The following is a 16,679-nucleotide window of genomic DNA, read 5'->3' on the forward strand; positions in this document are numbered from 1 at the left end:
TCCGCTAGGGGAAACAGGGCCTTCCTGTCTACTCTATCTAGGCCTCTCATAATTTTGTACACCTCAATTAAGTCACCCTTCAGCCTCCTCTGTTAGAAGGAAAAAAACCAAGCCTATCGAATCTTTCCTTATGGCTGCAACTTTCAAGCCCTGGCAACATTCTTGTAAATCTCCTCTGTACTCTCTCCAGAGCAATCATATCCTTCCTATAATGTGGTGACCAGAACTGAACGCAATACTCCATGCTGTGGCCTTACCAGCATTTTATACAGTTCCAGCATTACATCCATGCTTTTGTATTCTATACCTTGGCCAATAAATGAAAGCATTCCAGATGCCTTCTTCACCACTCTATCTACCTGTCCTACCGCCTTCAGGGACATGTGGACATGCACTCTAAAGCCTCTCAGTTCTTCTACGCCTCTCAATATTCTCCCATTTATTGTGTATCCCTTTGCTTTATTTTCCCTCCCGAAATGCATTACCTCACACTTCTCCGGATTGAATTCTATTTGCCACTTTTCCGCCCACTCAGCCAAACCATTGACATCATTCTGCAGTCTACAGCTATCCTCTTCACTATCAACTACATGACCAACTTTTGTATCATCTGCAAATTTCCCATCATGCCTCCCACATTTAAGTCTAAATCATTAACATATACCACAAACAGCAAGGGACCCAACACTGAGCCCCATGGAACGCCACTGGAAACCGCTTTCCATTCGCAAAAACATCCATCAACCACTACCCTTTGTTTCCTGTCACTAAGCCAATTTTGGATCCAACTTGCCACATTTTCCTGTATCCCATGGGCCTTCATTTTTCTGACCAGCCTGCCATGTGGGAACTAGTCAAATGCCTTACTAAAATCCATGAAGACTACATCCATTGCCTTACCTTCATCAATCCTCTTTGTTACTTTCTCAAAACATTCAATCAAGTTCGTAAGACTCAACCTTCCCTTACCAAATCCATGCTGACTATCCCTGATTAATTCATGCCTTTCTAAGTGGTAATTTATCCTGTTTCTCAGAATAGACTCTAATAATTTACCCACCACCGAGGTCAGACTGACTGGCCTATAATTATTTGGCCTATCTTTCACACCCTTTTTAAACAATGGTACAACGTTCGCAGACCTCCAATCCTCTGGTACCTCTCCTGTATCTAGTGAGGATTTGAAGATAATCCTCAGAGCATCCGTTATTTCCTCCCTGGCTTCCTTTAACAACTAGAATGCAATCCATCCGGCCCTGGCGATTTATCCACTTCCAAGGATGCCAGGCCCTCAAGTACTTCCTCTCTCATTATGCTTATTGTATCTAATATTTCACACTCCTCCTCTTTAACTACCATATCTGCACCATCCCTCCTTTGTGAAGACAAAGACAAAAAACCCATTAAGAACCATGCTCACATCATCTGCATCCACGCATAAGTTCCCCTGAACATCTCTGATATGCCCTACCCTTTCCTTAGTTATCCCCTTGCTCTTAATGTACTGATAAAATATGTTTGAGTTTTCCTTGATTTTACCTGTCAATAATTTTTCATGTCCTCTCTTTGTTTTCCTAATTTCCTTTTTTACTTCACCCCTGAACTTTCTATACTTCTCTAGGCTTTCTAAAGTATTCAGTTTTTTGTGACTGTCATAAGCTTTATTTTTCTGCTTAATCTTACCCTGTATGCTTCTAGATAACCAGGGAGCTCTAGATTTGGCCGTACCACCCTTTATCTTTGTGCCTCCCACTGGTTTGCCACTGATTTTTCTTCAAGCAGCTGTACCCAGTCCACTTTCACCAGAGCACCTCTCTGCTTTGTAAAATTTGCCTCCCCCAATTTAGAACTTTTACTCCTGTTTTATCTTTGTCCTTTTCCATGATTATGCAAAAACTATTATGGTCACTATCTCCAAAATGGTCACCCACTGCTACTTCATCCACTTGCCCAGCTTTATTACCAAAGACTAAATCTAGAATGGTGCACCCTCTTGTTGGGCTTGTTACGTGCTGGCTAAAAAAATTGTCTTGTGCCCTCTGTGCCCTTCACACTGTTTGTATCCCAGTTGATATTACAGTAGTTGAAATCCTCAACTATTATTGCCCTATCATTGCTCAGAAATTTGCCTACGTATTTGTTCTTCTATCTCCCTCTCACTATTTGGGGGTCAATAGTACACTCCTAGTAGTGTCGCTGCCCCTTTTTTATTTCTGAGCTCAACCCATATGGCCTCATTGGATGAGTTATTTAGCATCATCCTTCCTCACAGCTGTTATTGATTCTTTAACCAATAATGCTGCACATCCTCCTTTTTTATTCCCCTTCTCTATCCTACCTGAAAATGCTGTATCCAGGGATGTTGAGCTGCTGTTCTTGCCCCGCTTTAAGGCAAGTTTCCATTATAGCAATGATATCATGCTGCCATGTGTCTATCTGCACCCTCAGCTCATCAGTTTTATTTGCTATACTCCTTGCATTTAAATAAATACCTTTTAACACTGCCAAATTCCTGTGCTGCACACTTTTTAACCTTTGCTTCTTCTGTCTTTCAGATTCACTGGCTAATTTTCTGCCTCTCTTACCCTGCTCTGAATTTGTCCTATCTGAAACGGCCCTCAGGTTCCCATCTCCCTGCCAAACTAGTTTATACCATCTCCAACAGCAGTAGCAAACCTTCCCGCAAGGATATTCGTCTCACTCCTCTTCAAGTGTAGACCGTCCGGCTTATAGAGGTCCCACTTTCCCAGAACAGGTCCAAATGTCCCAGGAATCTGAAGCCCTCCCTCCTGCACCATCTCTGCAGCCATGCATTCACCTGGTGTATTCTTCTTTTTCTACACTCACGAGCTCATGGCCTTGGGAGTAATGTGGAGATCACTACCTTTGAGTTCCTGCTTGCTAATCTCTTCCCTAACTCCCTAAACTCAGCCTGCAGGACCTCATCCCTCTTTCTTCCTATATCATTGGTACCAATGAGGACTACGACCTCTGGCTGTGCACCCTCCAGAATGCTCTGTAGCCGCTCAGTGATATCCATGACCCTTGCAACAGGGAAGCAAGATGCCATCCCGGAATCACGTCTGTGACCACAAAAACGCCTGTCTGTTCCCCTAATTATAGAATCCCCTACCACTATTACTCTCCTGTCTTTTCTCCTCCCTCCCTGCACAGCTGAACCACGCATGGTGCTCTGGTCATGACTCTCACTGCACTCTCCAGAGGAACCCTCTCTCCCATCGGTACTCAGAACTGAATACCGGTTAGAAAGTGGGATGCCCTCTGGGGACTCCTGCACTACCTGCTTTGACCTTCTTGTCTATCTGGCAGCCACCCAGTCCCTCTCTGCCTGCGCTCGCTTAAGCTCCAGGGTGACTACCTCTTGAAACGTGCTATCCGCGTAGTTCTCTGCTTCACGGATGCACCACAGTGACTCCAGCCGCCGCTCGAGTCCTGAAACCCGGAGCCCAAGCTTCTGCAGCTGGTGACACTTCCTCCAGATGTGTTTGTCAAGGACACATGCTGCGCCCATGGCTTTCCATATGCCACAGGAAGCACATTCTACTTGGCCGAGCTGCCCTGCCATACCTTAGCTTTACAAAGTAATTATTGTTAGTGTAATAAGTAGAATAACTTACCAGCTACTTGCCAATCAGCTTTTTTGCCTGTACCGTGAAGGCTGAAATGGCAGAAAAGAGAAGAAAGAGACAAAAGAGCACCTCCTTCCCCTTGTCAGTGAGGTCCCTCACACACCAACTCACAACCTTACACTCTGTCCAAACAGCACTTTCTAATTAGTAATTACTAATAAATGACACCAGCTAAAACCTTAGTAGTACTAACCTTACCAATTATAAGGGAGCTATTTGAGGGTTTAAAATTCTTTTTTTAAAAATTCTGATTTTTATGCTATTTACAGGCACTTATCTAACTGTTGTTACTCACCAACCATTCAGCTTATGGATTTCCCATGATGTCACTGTTAGGTTTTTTTTCTACTTTTCAATCCTAGCCTGCACTGACAGTCAGGGCCAGAGCTAGAGCCTGCCTCTCCGGTCTTCAGGTAAGTGAGGGCCTCAAGCCCCACTCTTGATTTTTATAGCACCCACTCGGGTTTGGATTCCTCCCAGGACTGCCAACTGCCTCTCCGATCTTCAGGTAAGTGAGGGCCTCAAGCCCCACTCTTGATTTTTATAGCTCCCGCTCGGGTTTGGATTCCTCCCAGGACTGCCAACTACCTCTCTGGTCTTCAGGTAAGTGTTGTGGCTTTTGCGTATTTTTTGAGGTGGTAACAACAAGAGTGGAATTAACGGCCATAATAGGGTGACATGCACAAGAATCAGGACATTCCCGAGGGCAGAACAACTGCCCATTTGTCGATGCATAACTTTCTTTGTGCCAGTACAGAAAGCTTGTTTAACCCTGGCCATTTGCTTTAGGTTGTAGCTCATACATATAAGCAAATGTGACTGTTGTCGTCCCCAGGTTCACTCCTTCTGAAGGGGCAGGAAGCACCATATTGTCTGCCCTGAGGGGCAAGCCGTGCACCCAAAATGTGCCCCTAAAGGCAGGATCACCTGCCAGCCCCTCTTCTCTGACCCTACATAGAGTTAAGATTGGAGGGGACAGGAGAAAGGATTAAATAAGTTGGTTAATAAATGAGAAAAGGAGCCTGAACTCAGGTTTTCCCAACAACAACCAGTATTTATATAGTGCCTTAACATAGTAAAACACCCCAAGGCGATTCACAAGAGCGAAATCAGACTAAGTTGCACATCAAGTCAAAGACATGTAACCAAAAGCATAGTCAAAGAGGTCCATTTTATGGAGTGACTTAATGAAGGAGAGGGAGAGAGTTATGGAGAGAATTTCAGAACTTAGGGCCTAGGCAGTTGAGGGCACATCCACCAATGGTAGGGTGAAGGAATCAGGCGACGCACAAGAGGCCAGAGTTGAGCAGAGAGTGCTTGAAGTGTTGTAGAACTGGAACCAGTTACAGAGATAGGGAGGGGCGGGGCCATAGAGTGATATGAACATGAGGGAGATCATTTTGAAATCGAGAAATGCTGGACCTGGAGCTAATGTAGGTCAATGTGTACAGGGCTGAAGAATGAATGAGGCTTAGTGCGAGTTAGAAAACGGGCAGCAGAGTTTTGGATGAGCTTATGTTTATGGAGCATGGAAGATGGGAGGCCAGCCAGGAAGCCCATTGGAATAGTCGAGTTTGAAGGTAGCAATAGCTTTGGTGAGGGTTTCACAGCCGATATGGTAGGGTAAACAGCAAACGTTTCATGTTAAAGAACAGCACTTTCATTACAGTACTAAATAATTTTATCATCTGTCAGCAGGACAATCAAGTGACTGGATCCACTGGCGGTGCTGTGTATGAGAATGTGGACAAGTTTAAGACCATCAGTAAGGAAGCAGGAGGTACCCAAAAGGATTCAGAGGACTCCATACTATACGCCTGTATAGTGGTTAAGGACAATCCGCACAATCCAAAACCAGAAAAACATTAAGCACAACAAACTGTACATGGTGTCATATGGAAAAAATAGGTTCAGAAACAAAAAATATATTTTGTGCAAGATAATTGGACTTTCATCCACATCTACTCTGAAAATTCTTCTCCAGTGTTCTGTATATTCTTTTTTTAATTCCTTCTCTTGGTGTGAGCATCGCTGGCAAGATGGCTTTTATTGTCCATTCCCAATTGCCCTGAGGTGGGCCTTCATCTTGAACCTTTGCAGTATTGGTGATGATGATGCTCTCAAGATTAGTGCTAGGTAGGGAGTTCCAGGATACTGGCCCAAGTACGGTGAAGGAATAATCATGGATGAGCAAGTGAGGTTGGTGTGTGCCCTGGAGAGGCCTCAGAGGTGATAGTGCTGCTCATAAAATGACAACCATAAGGTTACCTCAATTCACATGAGTGTTACAAGGACAATAAATAAATAAAATAAAGTAAGTCAGCCGGGTTCCTGCTCCTAATGGCTGTCTAGTGTCCCCTGCTGGAAAGTCATCTGAAAGGCAATATAGGGCCTATGTTCCTGAGCGAGAGAGGGGGAGACAAACTGAGAGAAACATAGAATTACATATAAAATAGGAGCAGGAGTAGGCCATTCGGCCCTTCAAGCCTGCTCCGTTATTCATTATGATCATGGCTGATCATCCAACTCAGTAGCCTGTTCCTGCATTCGCCCCATACCCTTTGATCCTTTTAGATCCAAGAGTTATATTTAATTCCTTCTTGAAAACATACAATGCTTTGGCCTCAACTGCTTTCTGTGGTAGAGAATTCCAAAGGCTCACCACTCTCTGGGTGAAGAAATTTGTCCTCATCTCAGTCCTGAAAGGTTTACCCCATATCCTGAGACTATGACCCCTGGTTCTGGACTCCCCCACCATCGGGAACATCCTTCCAGCATCTACCCTGTCAAGTCCTGTTAGAATTTGATAGGTTTCTATGAGATCCCCCCTCATTCTTCTGAACTCCAGCCAATATAATCCTAACCGACTCAATCTCTCCTGATACGTCAGTCCCCCCCATCGCAGGAATCAGTCTGGTAAACCTTCGCTGCACTCCCTCTATAGCAAGAACATCCTTCCTCAGATAAGTAGACTAAAACTGCACACAATATTCCAGGTGTGGCCTCACCAAGGCCCTGTATAATTGCAGCAAGACATCCCTGCTCCTGTACTCGAATCCTCTCGCTATGAAGGCCAACATACCATTTGCCTTTTTTACTGCCTGTTTTACCTGCATGCTTACCTTCAGTCACTGGTGTGCGAGAACACCCAGGTCTTGCTGCATATTCCCCTCTCTCAGTTTATAGCCGTTCAGATAATAATTTGCCTTCCTGTTTTTGATACCAAAGTGGATAACTTCACATTTAACCACATTATACTGCATCTGCCATGCATTAGCCCACTCACTCAACTTGTCCAATTCACCCTGAAGCCTCTCTGCATCCTTCTCACAACTCACCTTCCCACCCAGTTTTGTGTTATCTGCAAATTTGGAGATATTACATTTAATTCCCTTATCTAAATCATTAATGTACATTGTGAATAGCTGGGGACCTAGCATCGATCCCTGTGGTACTCCACTAGTCACTGCATGCCATTCGAAAAAAGACCCATTTTTCCCCACTGTTTGTTTCCTGTCCGCCCACCAATTTTCTATCCATTGCAATACACTACCCCCAATCTCACGTGCTTTAATTTTACATGCTAATCTCTTATGTGGGACTTTGTCGAAAGCCTTCTGAAAGTCCAAATAAACCACATCCACCTGCTCACCCTCATCAACTCTACTAGTTACATCCTCGAAGAATTCTAGTAGATTTATCAAGCATGATTTCCCTTTCGTAAATCCATGCTGACTCTGTCCGATTCTACCACTGTTCTCCAAGTGCTCTGCTATAAAATCTTTGATAATGGACTCTAGAATTTTCCCCACTACCGACATCAGGCTGACTGGTCTATAATTCCCTGCTTTCTCTCTACCTCCCTTTTTAAATAGTGGGGTTACATTAGCTACCCTCCAATCTGTAGGAACTGTTCCAGAGTCTGTAGGCAGAGAAAGAGAGAGATGCAGAGCAGGAGAGATAGCAGAGAGAGCGACAGGGAGAGACAGCAAGGAAGAGAAGGAAAAATAGAAACAGAGAGAAAAATTACAGAGACAGAGAGAGACAGGAAGAGAGACACAGAAGAGAAAGCTACAGAGAGACACAAAGACAGATGGAAGGACACAAAGGCAGAAAGACAGAGAAAGAGACAGAGAGAGAAAGATAGGAAGGAAAGTATCCTTGGAGCAGCTGTCACACACACATCAAACACCTCAGTCTCCTGAGACAAGGGCTCATGGCAGTGGGCAGCAGTGGTCTGGGCCTAATTGGCAGGTGTAATCAGACCACTTGTGACATCATAGTGTGCCAAGCCCAACCACTCACCCACTCAAAGAACAACAAGCCCCGCCATTCAGTTCAACACTGACACATTCTGGAATGGAAACAAGTATTATGGAAAGGAAAAAAAGCTTGAGATTTCTGATAAAGATTGGATGGAATTTGAGAAAATTATAAATCACAGCCACGTCATTTGTTTATTTTCAGGACTGAATTACTTTGCCCTGAGTCTTATTAAAATGAAACAACAGCTGTAACTAAACTGGGCAATGCATGTTTGTGGATGGACTTTGCCTCTCTTCTCCCTGCTGGACTCCATGTAGCTGACTGTCTCAAATGTTGGTAAGGAGAGTTGTTGAAAAGAAATCTTTGCTTTTTTTAGGGCTTGTAAACAACAGCGCAGGCCTCGTTGAATGCCTGTGTCGGGAGACACATATCGGCTCTATATGTACTCCCAGGGTCAGAATGCAGCAAAGCAAGCAGTGTGCCCATCCAGTAAGTTTGCCAACTCTTGGCTGACACATTCCTGGAGGAATTGTCACATGACCCTCCCAACTCCAGCCACCCCACCCCTCATGCTCCTACCTGTCGTCTGACATGCCCATTCTCTTGGGCCACTGCCTTTCCACACTGATTGGAAAAGCGAAATCTGCAGAAATTCTTACCCAATTGGATGATTCTTGACAGTCAGTCAAGCAGCCTTTTACCCAAATCTCCAAACTTTTTATGGCTACCTTTAGTGATACACTCAGTGTAATTAACAAGATTTGAAATTGCACCACCAGGAAGTGGCAGGATAATAAACACCCAACACTTTCCCGGGAATGTGTCATTTGATACATGAAGACTAATGATGGGACTGTGTAAGGGGTCCAACTCTCGGACACTTCCATTGCACAGTTCTGTGGGATGTCAACTGCAACCCTAGAACTTACCAACATTTTCAGGAGAGATAGTGAGACACCCCTTCCCTCCATGTGCAGAGTGAGTATTAATGCCGTGAAATGTGTAATTTGATGCAGTCAGGTCATAGACTGACAGGACTGCATTGAAGTTCTGTACTGACGTTCTCTACATGGCTAAGTACAGAACTCAATATTGTACAGATCTTCAACACAGCACAGCCACTAATGCAACACTAATGCAATACTGCTAACACAGCACTAACAACACACTATACAGGAGCAGCACAGGACAAGAAGAGGACTTATACCGCATTATTGCAGTGCTAACACAGGACTAGCACTGCATTAACACAGGATTAAAACAGCACTAACAGAACTAATACCACATTAGCACAGGACAACACAGGATTAACACAGCATAAGTGCTAACACAGGACTAGCACAGGACTAACATAAGTCTAACACTGGACTAATGCAGCACTAACACTAAAATAGCACAGGACTAACACAAGACTAACACTGCATGAACATATGACTAATACAGGACTAATGCAGCACTAACAAAGCACTGATACAGTATTAGTTTTAGGCTGGGAGGGTGCTATTAAATCAACTGCAGGCCAAAATTACAGCAGAACAATCCATATATGGAAACCTTATAGGCTGCGTTTACTGACTATCCAACCACTAGACGATGCAGTACTGACACATGCGCAAATGCAGCCTCTTTGACAGAAATGTCACTGTCTGCGACATCTTAGGCAGCTGACAGTAATAAAGATGGTAATGCTCAATTTTACACAGAAAAAGAATTGAATTCAAACGCCCTCACCCCTCAATGGTCGTGATCACCACCTCCACACCCCCCCCCCCAACAGTACCCCACTCCCTCCTGTGATCGTTGCCTCAATCGCCGTATTTAGTTTCCTGCCGCTCCCTCCCACCGTCTCTCCCATGCCCAGCTGGTCGCATTCCCTCCCAATGCTCACTGCCTGCTTCGTTGACCAGGGAAACGGCAGGTTGGGGTGGTGGGGGAGTGAGCGGACTGCTAGCAGCAAGACAGGAAGTGTGCGGCGGGATGGAGCAGCGAGCATGCCGACATGGGAGAGAACGGTGGGAGGCAGCGGAGAAGAGAAGTGGTGATTGAGGCCGCTTTCCAAAACTAGCGTTGGAGGCTGCCGTTTGTGTGATGACGTATTTGCGCGCATGCGCACATTAGTACTGGCAAGCTGACAAAGCTCGTGTGCATTTTGCGCACGTGCTAGGATGAATACGTTCCACGCATGTGTGCAGTTCGGACCGCAGTGATGACTTTTGGCGCTTGGCTGCATTGTCAGGAGACACTCCAAGCATTATCATACATGTGTGGGAGCTCGAGTTGGATTGCTGACATCTATAGGTCTGATTTAAGGGGCACCTAACATTCCTGGGATAGTGCCATCCGAAAGCTGAAAGAGAATGAGCCATTGGGATTTGGAGAATTTCAGGAATTCCTCCACTTGTGTGAAAGAATGCCATCAGTCATTTACATCAATGCTGGCCTTTCACATTCATGGAAGGACAGCAAATAATGGGAGATCGCTGGGGAAAAATTTCTCCACTGGTCCCCATGAGGCAGTTCTGACGAAACACCCATCGGAACACATCTGTCCTCTCACCAAAACACAGGGATGGGCAACAAATTCAGGATTTGCAAACGATGCTCACTTCCCACAAAAGAATAAAAGAAAAAAAAATTCAAGGATCTACTGACCCAGTGTGCCCCAGCTTTTTACCCTCATGGTCACATAAGTGTGTATGTGGAATTACATAGAATGTACTGCACAGAAGTAAATGTCATAAATAGATGAAAACTAACTGTAAATTATGCTTTGTGCATTTGGGTGTTATTGTCAACCGCCATTTTGTACAGAATGCTTTTTTTTTTACTTCTGTGTTCCACTTGTTAAAATGGAGGTGGGCGATCATGTGGGACAGCTACTTGAAGGGGTCCAGTCATAGGACCCAGAAGCTCCCTTTTCAGCCTGCTTGGATTTGAAACTGTAGCATTTGAGGTTACAGCTTGTTCATACCACAGCTGCCTTGTGAAAAACCAGAGCTGCCTTCAAGCTGCATTTACGTCTCTCTAACAAGAGAGAATTTTCTTCCAGCAAGAAAATTAAAAAGAAGCCACAGTCTGCAAAAGCAGCAAGAAAAATCAAAAAGAAGACACAGTCTGGAAACAGCAAGAAAATTAAAAATACACAGTCTGCATAAAACAGCAAGAAAACTTGTTTTCTGCCAGCTTTCTCTCTGTCAAAAAGGTGACTTTAGCAATTAAGCTACCTCTATTTACCTCTGAAAGTGCAAGAAGAAGTAAATGTAAGAAAAGAGGTATTTCCATCAGCTCCTTCCCCAACTGGTATTTCCAGCCGATGATCTCCAGTTTTGGACTTTTTGGTAATGAAAAATGGAGTCTAGTTTCCATTGAAATTCATGTTTGTTTAAAGTTTAGCTAATTATCTATTTAGTAAATGTCCTTGCCTTTTTTATGCCTTTACCCTTTCCTTGAATGTTTATGAGCGTGTGTTGTGAAGTTAAACCCCTTCCTGAGTGTGTGTTAATAAACCCTACTTCTTCGATTTTAGCAACCATGTTTTTGTGGCGGTCCTTTATTAGTCAAGGTTTAAGGAAGAGAAAAATTCAATCACGAATCTGTTTACAGACAGATGGCTGGAAGTACAGAGAAATTTGTTTAAAAAAATGTAATTAATCAACTACCTGTTTGTAACATGAAGCCCAACTGGTCTATAGCAGTATTGATGTGCCATACGAGTCTCCTCCTACCCGTCTTCATCTTACCTTATCAGCATAACCATCTATTCCTTTCTCTCTCTTGTTTATCTAGCTTCCCTTTTAATACATCTACGTTATTCATCTTAACTACTCCTTGTGCTAGCGACTTCCACATTCTAACTATTGCCTTGGTAAAGAAAATTCTTCAGAATTCCTTATTGAATTTATTAGTGACTGTCTCATATTTGCTACCCTTAACTGATCCTGATTAGTTTTATTTACCCAGCACCCCTTCTGACTTTAAATACTTAATCACGCCCCTATTTAACTGTTTTGCCGGTACATTAGCATCATCCTTGTTCAGATATTGCCTATGCTCATCAAAGCCCATCAGTCCCAGACCTACTACCAATGCCCCCAAAAAGTGGAATTCCTCTTCCTGTCACAATATGTTTAGCCAAGCATTGATTTCTCTAATCTTCCTGTCCTTCCCTGTTCTATCATGTCATTGGTGAAAGTAATCCTGAGTTTAACACCCATGAAGTCCTGCTCCTTAACTTGTTTCCTAATCTCCTAAATCTATCCAGCATGATTCCAGATCTTTGTTTCTGTCATTAGATCCCACATGGAGCATGATGATCAATTGCTTTCCCTTACCATTTCAAAATCTTTCTCTGAGTTCATGATGGCTGACTTCACATTGTAGTTATTTTTGTTTTGAAAATTTAAGTGAAGGGCCATGACCCCTTCTAGACACCAAGGAGAAAATAGTCGGAGAGAGAATGATTTAAGCAGGGGAAAACAAGAAATCCTTAGATTTATGTAGCACCTTTCATGATCTTAGGATGTCCCAAAGCACTTTACAGCCAATGAAATGCAGTCAAGGTTGGAAACATGGCAGCCAATTTGGACTCAGTAAGATGCCAAAAACAGCAATCAGATAATGATCAGGTAATCTTTTTTAAGGATGTTGGTTGAGGGATATTGATCAGGACATCAGTGGAACACTCCTTTTCATTGAATAGCACTGTGGGATCTTTTACATCCTCCAGAGACAGCCTCGTTTTAACATCTCATCTGTTACGATCGAGTTGGGAGGAGTGCACAGTCTTTTCTCGTTCCACTTCTCCACAGGTCACAACAGATATTTAAATGTTTACCCAGTTACTGCTGCGGTCAATCATATACACTACTCTTTATCCCAGAATAAAATACACCAACCAGGTTTCTTTAATAAACAACAAAATTATCATATTATTATAAAACAAGACTTAGTCAATAAAGATGCAAAGCTTTTAACACACCGTTTGAAATATGAAAGTTCCCTTTTTTAAACTCCACACACACACACTGAAAAAAATACAGGAATTCTCTCTGCAGAGATCTGTTTCAAAAAAAGACCAAAAAAAAAATACTTTGGTCAAATACTTGCTAATTCTTAAAGAAAAAAGAGAAGATATGGAAGGAAATCAGTTGTCCCTTTTGGTCTGGCATCTGGACATATGACGACAGGTTACTGGGATCTTTTCAGAAGAAATTTGTTCTGGAGATGTCAAGAAATTGTCTGGTAGTCTTTCCAGGAGGCATGTGGCATCAGGGGTTTTAGCCAACACATACTTGAATCGCAGGATTTTTCCATAGACAAGAGAAATGAGGATCTTAAAGACTTTACTTCTCAGGGTCTCTTTGAAGGGTGCAGACAAAATGAGCTGGGGGTTTCTTTTCCTTGGCAGGAAAAACAACAACTGTCTTCAAAACAGTTCACACCCCAACTGAACTGAAAAAAATCCAAATCCCAAAACAGAAAGTCAACCTCTTGACCTCCATAAACTTTGATATGTGACTTCTCTGTAAACATCTTCCCCAGGTCACCAAGGTTTCTGTTACTTATTGAGCTTAATGTACACAGTTTCCAGCAAAGGTTGTTTTTTAGCACTCCTTGATTCTTCCAGTAAGTGTTTTCAGTCAAGTGTCCTTTCAGCATTTCTTCAGGCTGCCAAAGAATCCATCTACACAATTTAAATGTGAGTCGTCAAAAAAATACTTAACAAAATATATAGAAGCATCTTCATAACACATCCAAAAGACAGCACTCCCTCACTATCGCACTAGAGTGTCAACGTGGGCAGTGGTCCAGCTACTGTGATTTGCCTCAGCTCTCCAGAGCTAAGGAGTTAGTGGATGAGGTGGGAATCATCCAGAGTTTAGTTTAGTTTAGTTTAGAGATACAGCACTGAAACAGGCCCTTCGGCCCACCGAGTCTGTGCCGACCATCAACCACCCATTTATACTAATCCTACACGAATCACATATTCCAATAACATCCCCACCGGTCCCTATATATTTCTTTACCACCTACCTATACTAGGGGCAATTTATAATGGCCAATTAACCTATCAACCTGCAAGTCTTTGGCATGTGGGAGGAAACCGGAGCACCCGGAGGAAACCCACACAGACACAGGGAGAACTTGCAAACTCCGTTCTTGCTCTCTCTCCTCCACCACTGGAAAGTGCACATATGGGGATGTTGGGAGGAGAACGGAATTGAACTTAGCTATATGCTTCCTATGGTTGAATAGTATGTTGCCACCTAACCTAACCACTTCACTGATTAACATCATCACCTCCTTCACTCCTTTTAAACCCAAATGTGCTGCACCATTGATCCTGGATCCAGACGCAAGATTCTCAATGAAACAAAATACAAGTATACTGAGCACCAAGAATGTTTACCAGTAATATTTGTAAAAAAAAAAGATCAAAGTTATTTCTGGATGACAGTTATTTTCAAGGCAGAATTTGATGATGTATGCAGGCAGTTTTGGACTCTAATAAATCAGTAAAAATTGTAAACCATATATTTTTGATTAATTTTAGGAGGAACAAAGATTTCAAAAAATCCAAACAGTATATTTTAAATCATCTACTTGAAAAGGAAAGAAATGCAGGGCTATGGGAAAAGAGCAAGGGAGTGGGACTACTTTGGATAGCTGTTTTAAAAAGCCAGCACAGGCATGATAGTCAAATCGCCTTCATCTGTGCTGTTAGATTCTACGATTTTATGATGTTGAAGTTTCACTACTGTGCCACTGCTCTGAGCATATTATTCTCTGCTTCATATTCCATTAATTCTTTTGTTTCCTTGTTGCTTTTCCCTCTTCACACAGTTGGGGGTCACATGCCGGGGGTGGTTCCATGACAGTGTGATCCAGATGAGGTCAGTGATGCCCATGTTACAGTTCGGACACCTTCCCAAGGCCTTTTGAAAGCAAAAGTCAGATTTCCCAGGCATGCCTGCAATCCCTGTGAGAATCTGGCATAGAAGCTGCCTCAGGGCGAACAGTAAACCTGGCTATTGCTGGGAAATGCACTGGGAACAATCCATCCTACCAACAAACTGAGGCAGTGTGGGGTATTTGTTATTTTCTATATTACACAGTGTTATGCATCCATTGAATTTCAATGAAAACCATATTCTGCTCATTCATATATTGCATGTAAAATAAATCCAGTTTCATGGTTTCTAATTACCTTTTATTATTAGCCAGTTCACCACCTGAAAGATGGGAGAAATACACAAAAGTGTGTGTAAGATTACAGTATCCAGTTCATGGTATGAGAGATTTTTTTGCTACAGAACATATATCGCCATTCCTAGTTGTCACTGGGTCAAAATCTTGGAACTCCCTACTTAGTGCCATTCATCCCACAGACTGCAACAGTTCAAGAATAAGGCTCACCACCATCTTCTTAAGGGCTACTAGGTAGGGTGACCATATATCCCAATTTCTGCAGACAGTCTCCCAGATGAGGTAAACAACTTCCCCAAAAGACTCCCCAGCATCTACTGGCAAGCTGTTGCTGTCTGTCCTCCTCGCTGATTTACTAGTCACTCGCACAATGGTGCAGAATCATGACGCAATGGAATGAGGAGCAGATGGAAAGACAATCAAAAAAAATTCAGGCAACCTTCCAAAAAGAAGAATGCACAATCAACACGGCCGGCTGGACTCCTCAAACCGCACACCCAGAATCCACCGTACAGACACACCCCACACTGTTCGTTGGTGTGCAAGACCTCGAGATAATAGTGCTAGCAAGTCTTGCTTCTTTCTCTTTCTTGTCTCATTCCCCACCCCAACACCCCCCCCCCCCCACAACTTGGATTTATTTTTCATTTTTTTTAGTAAACTGCCTGTGGTTGAATTGACTGTAATTTTGTCCTATTGCGCAACATCATTAAAAATGAATTAAGCGCTCAATAGGAGTATGGTAAAGGATAAGGACAACAGTAAATATGTTGAAGAGAAATATCCAGAAGATTTTTATCATTGTTATTACTATTAGCTATAATATGGAGGGTATAACACTATTGCAGTTGCCATAGCTATGACGTTGACTGAATGGCAATTATCTAAACATAAATGCAAGCTTCAGGATTTGGTACAACTGGAAAATGGTGTTATCAAAAAAGCATAATTGCTGCTTTAACAACCAGCTTCAGAAGAATTTTCCTTAATTACAACCAACCAGAAAAGAAACATCTGTACTATGTTCAATGTGCCAGACAGTATTTTCCCTTTAGAGTGGAGGCAGGACATCTCTAAAAGAACATGAAGTACCACTAAACATAAAGCTTCTCTTACAGCAACTGCTAGTTCAAGTCTGGTTACCAATTTTTTTTTTTGCAAAGTTAAGCCAACGCAAAATGACTATGACCTTGCTTTGCAAGAAGGAATACATGCATATGATACCATTAGATCGAATCCGTGTTTAAAGTCAACTTAACTTAAATTTTTTTTAAAAATCAGCAACCCAAAATTCCTGCATGTGCCATGTTTGAAGCAATAGTTGCAAATATTTCTTCTCCATAGCTAAATGATGAGCTGATTGAAGAGCTGAAAAATATTCAACATGTGTCGCTGTCTGATGTTGATGCATCGAATAACAGACGAGAAATTGCTTCCTGTTTTTTATCGCTATTTTATGGCTTACGAAGGCAGTTCACGTGTGCAAACAAAATTTGTGGATTTGTCAAACCTAAAAGGAGAGATATCAGAACTAATTGAAACTCACATTTCAAAATG

The 16,679-nt window shown here is 42.7% G+C and overlaps 1 protein-coding gene across 6 annotated transcripts in view; it reads left to right on the forward strand.

Annotated features, from left to right (window-relative positions):
• Positions 1 to 14,778, forward strand: part of LOC137375791 (sialic acid-binding Ig-like lectin 14) — a 122,883-nt gene extending 108,105 nt beyond the window's left edge. For 4 of the 6 annotated variants that reach the window (XM_068043251.1, XM_068043253.1, XM_068043248.1 and 1 more), the window contains one exon: positions 5,346 to 11,441. In XM_068043251.1, the coding sequence (XP_067899352.1) occupies positions 5,346 to 5,519 (174 nt within the window). In that variant the 3' untranslated portion in view covers positions 5,520 to 11,441. Of the gene's footprint in view, positions 1 to 5,345; positions 11,442 to 14,759 lie in introns of those variants that run through there. The other 2 variants (XR_010976059.1, XM_068043250.1) reach the window with 2 other exon arrangements.
• Positions 14,779 to 16,679: the final 1,901 nt, after the last annotated feature.

This window comes from Heterodontus francisci, chromosome 12, assembly GCF_036365525.1.
Source record: "Heterodontus francisci isolate sHetFra1 chromosome 12, sHetFra1.hap1, whole genome shotgun sequence".
Taxonomy (NCBI): domain Eukaryota; kingdom Metazoa; phylum Chordata; class Chondrichthyes; order Heterodontiformes; family Heterodontidae; genus Heterodontus; species Heterodontus francisci.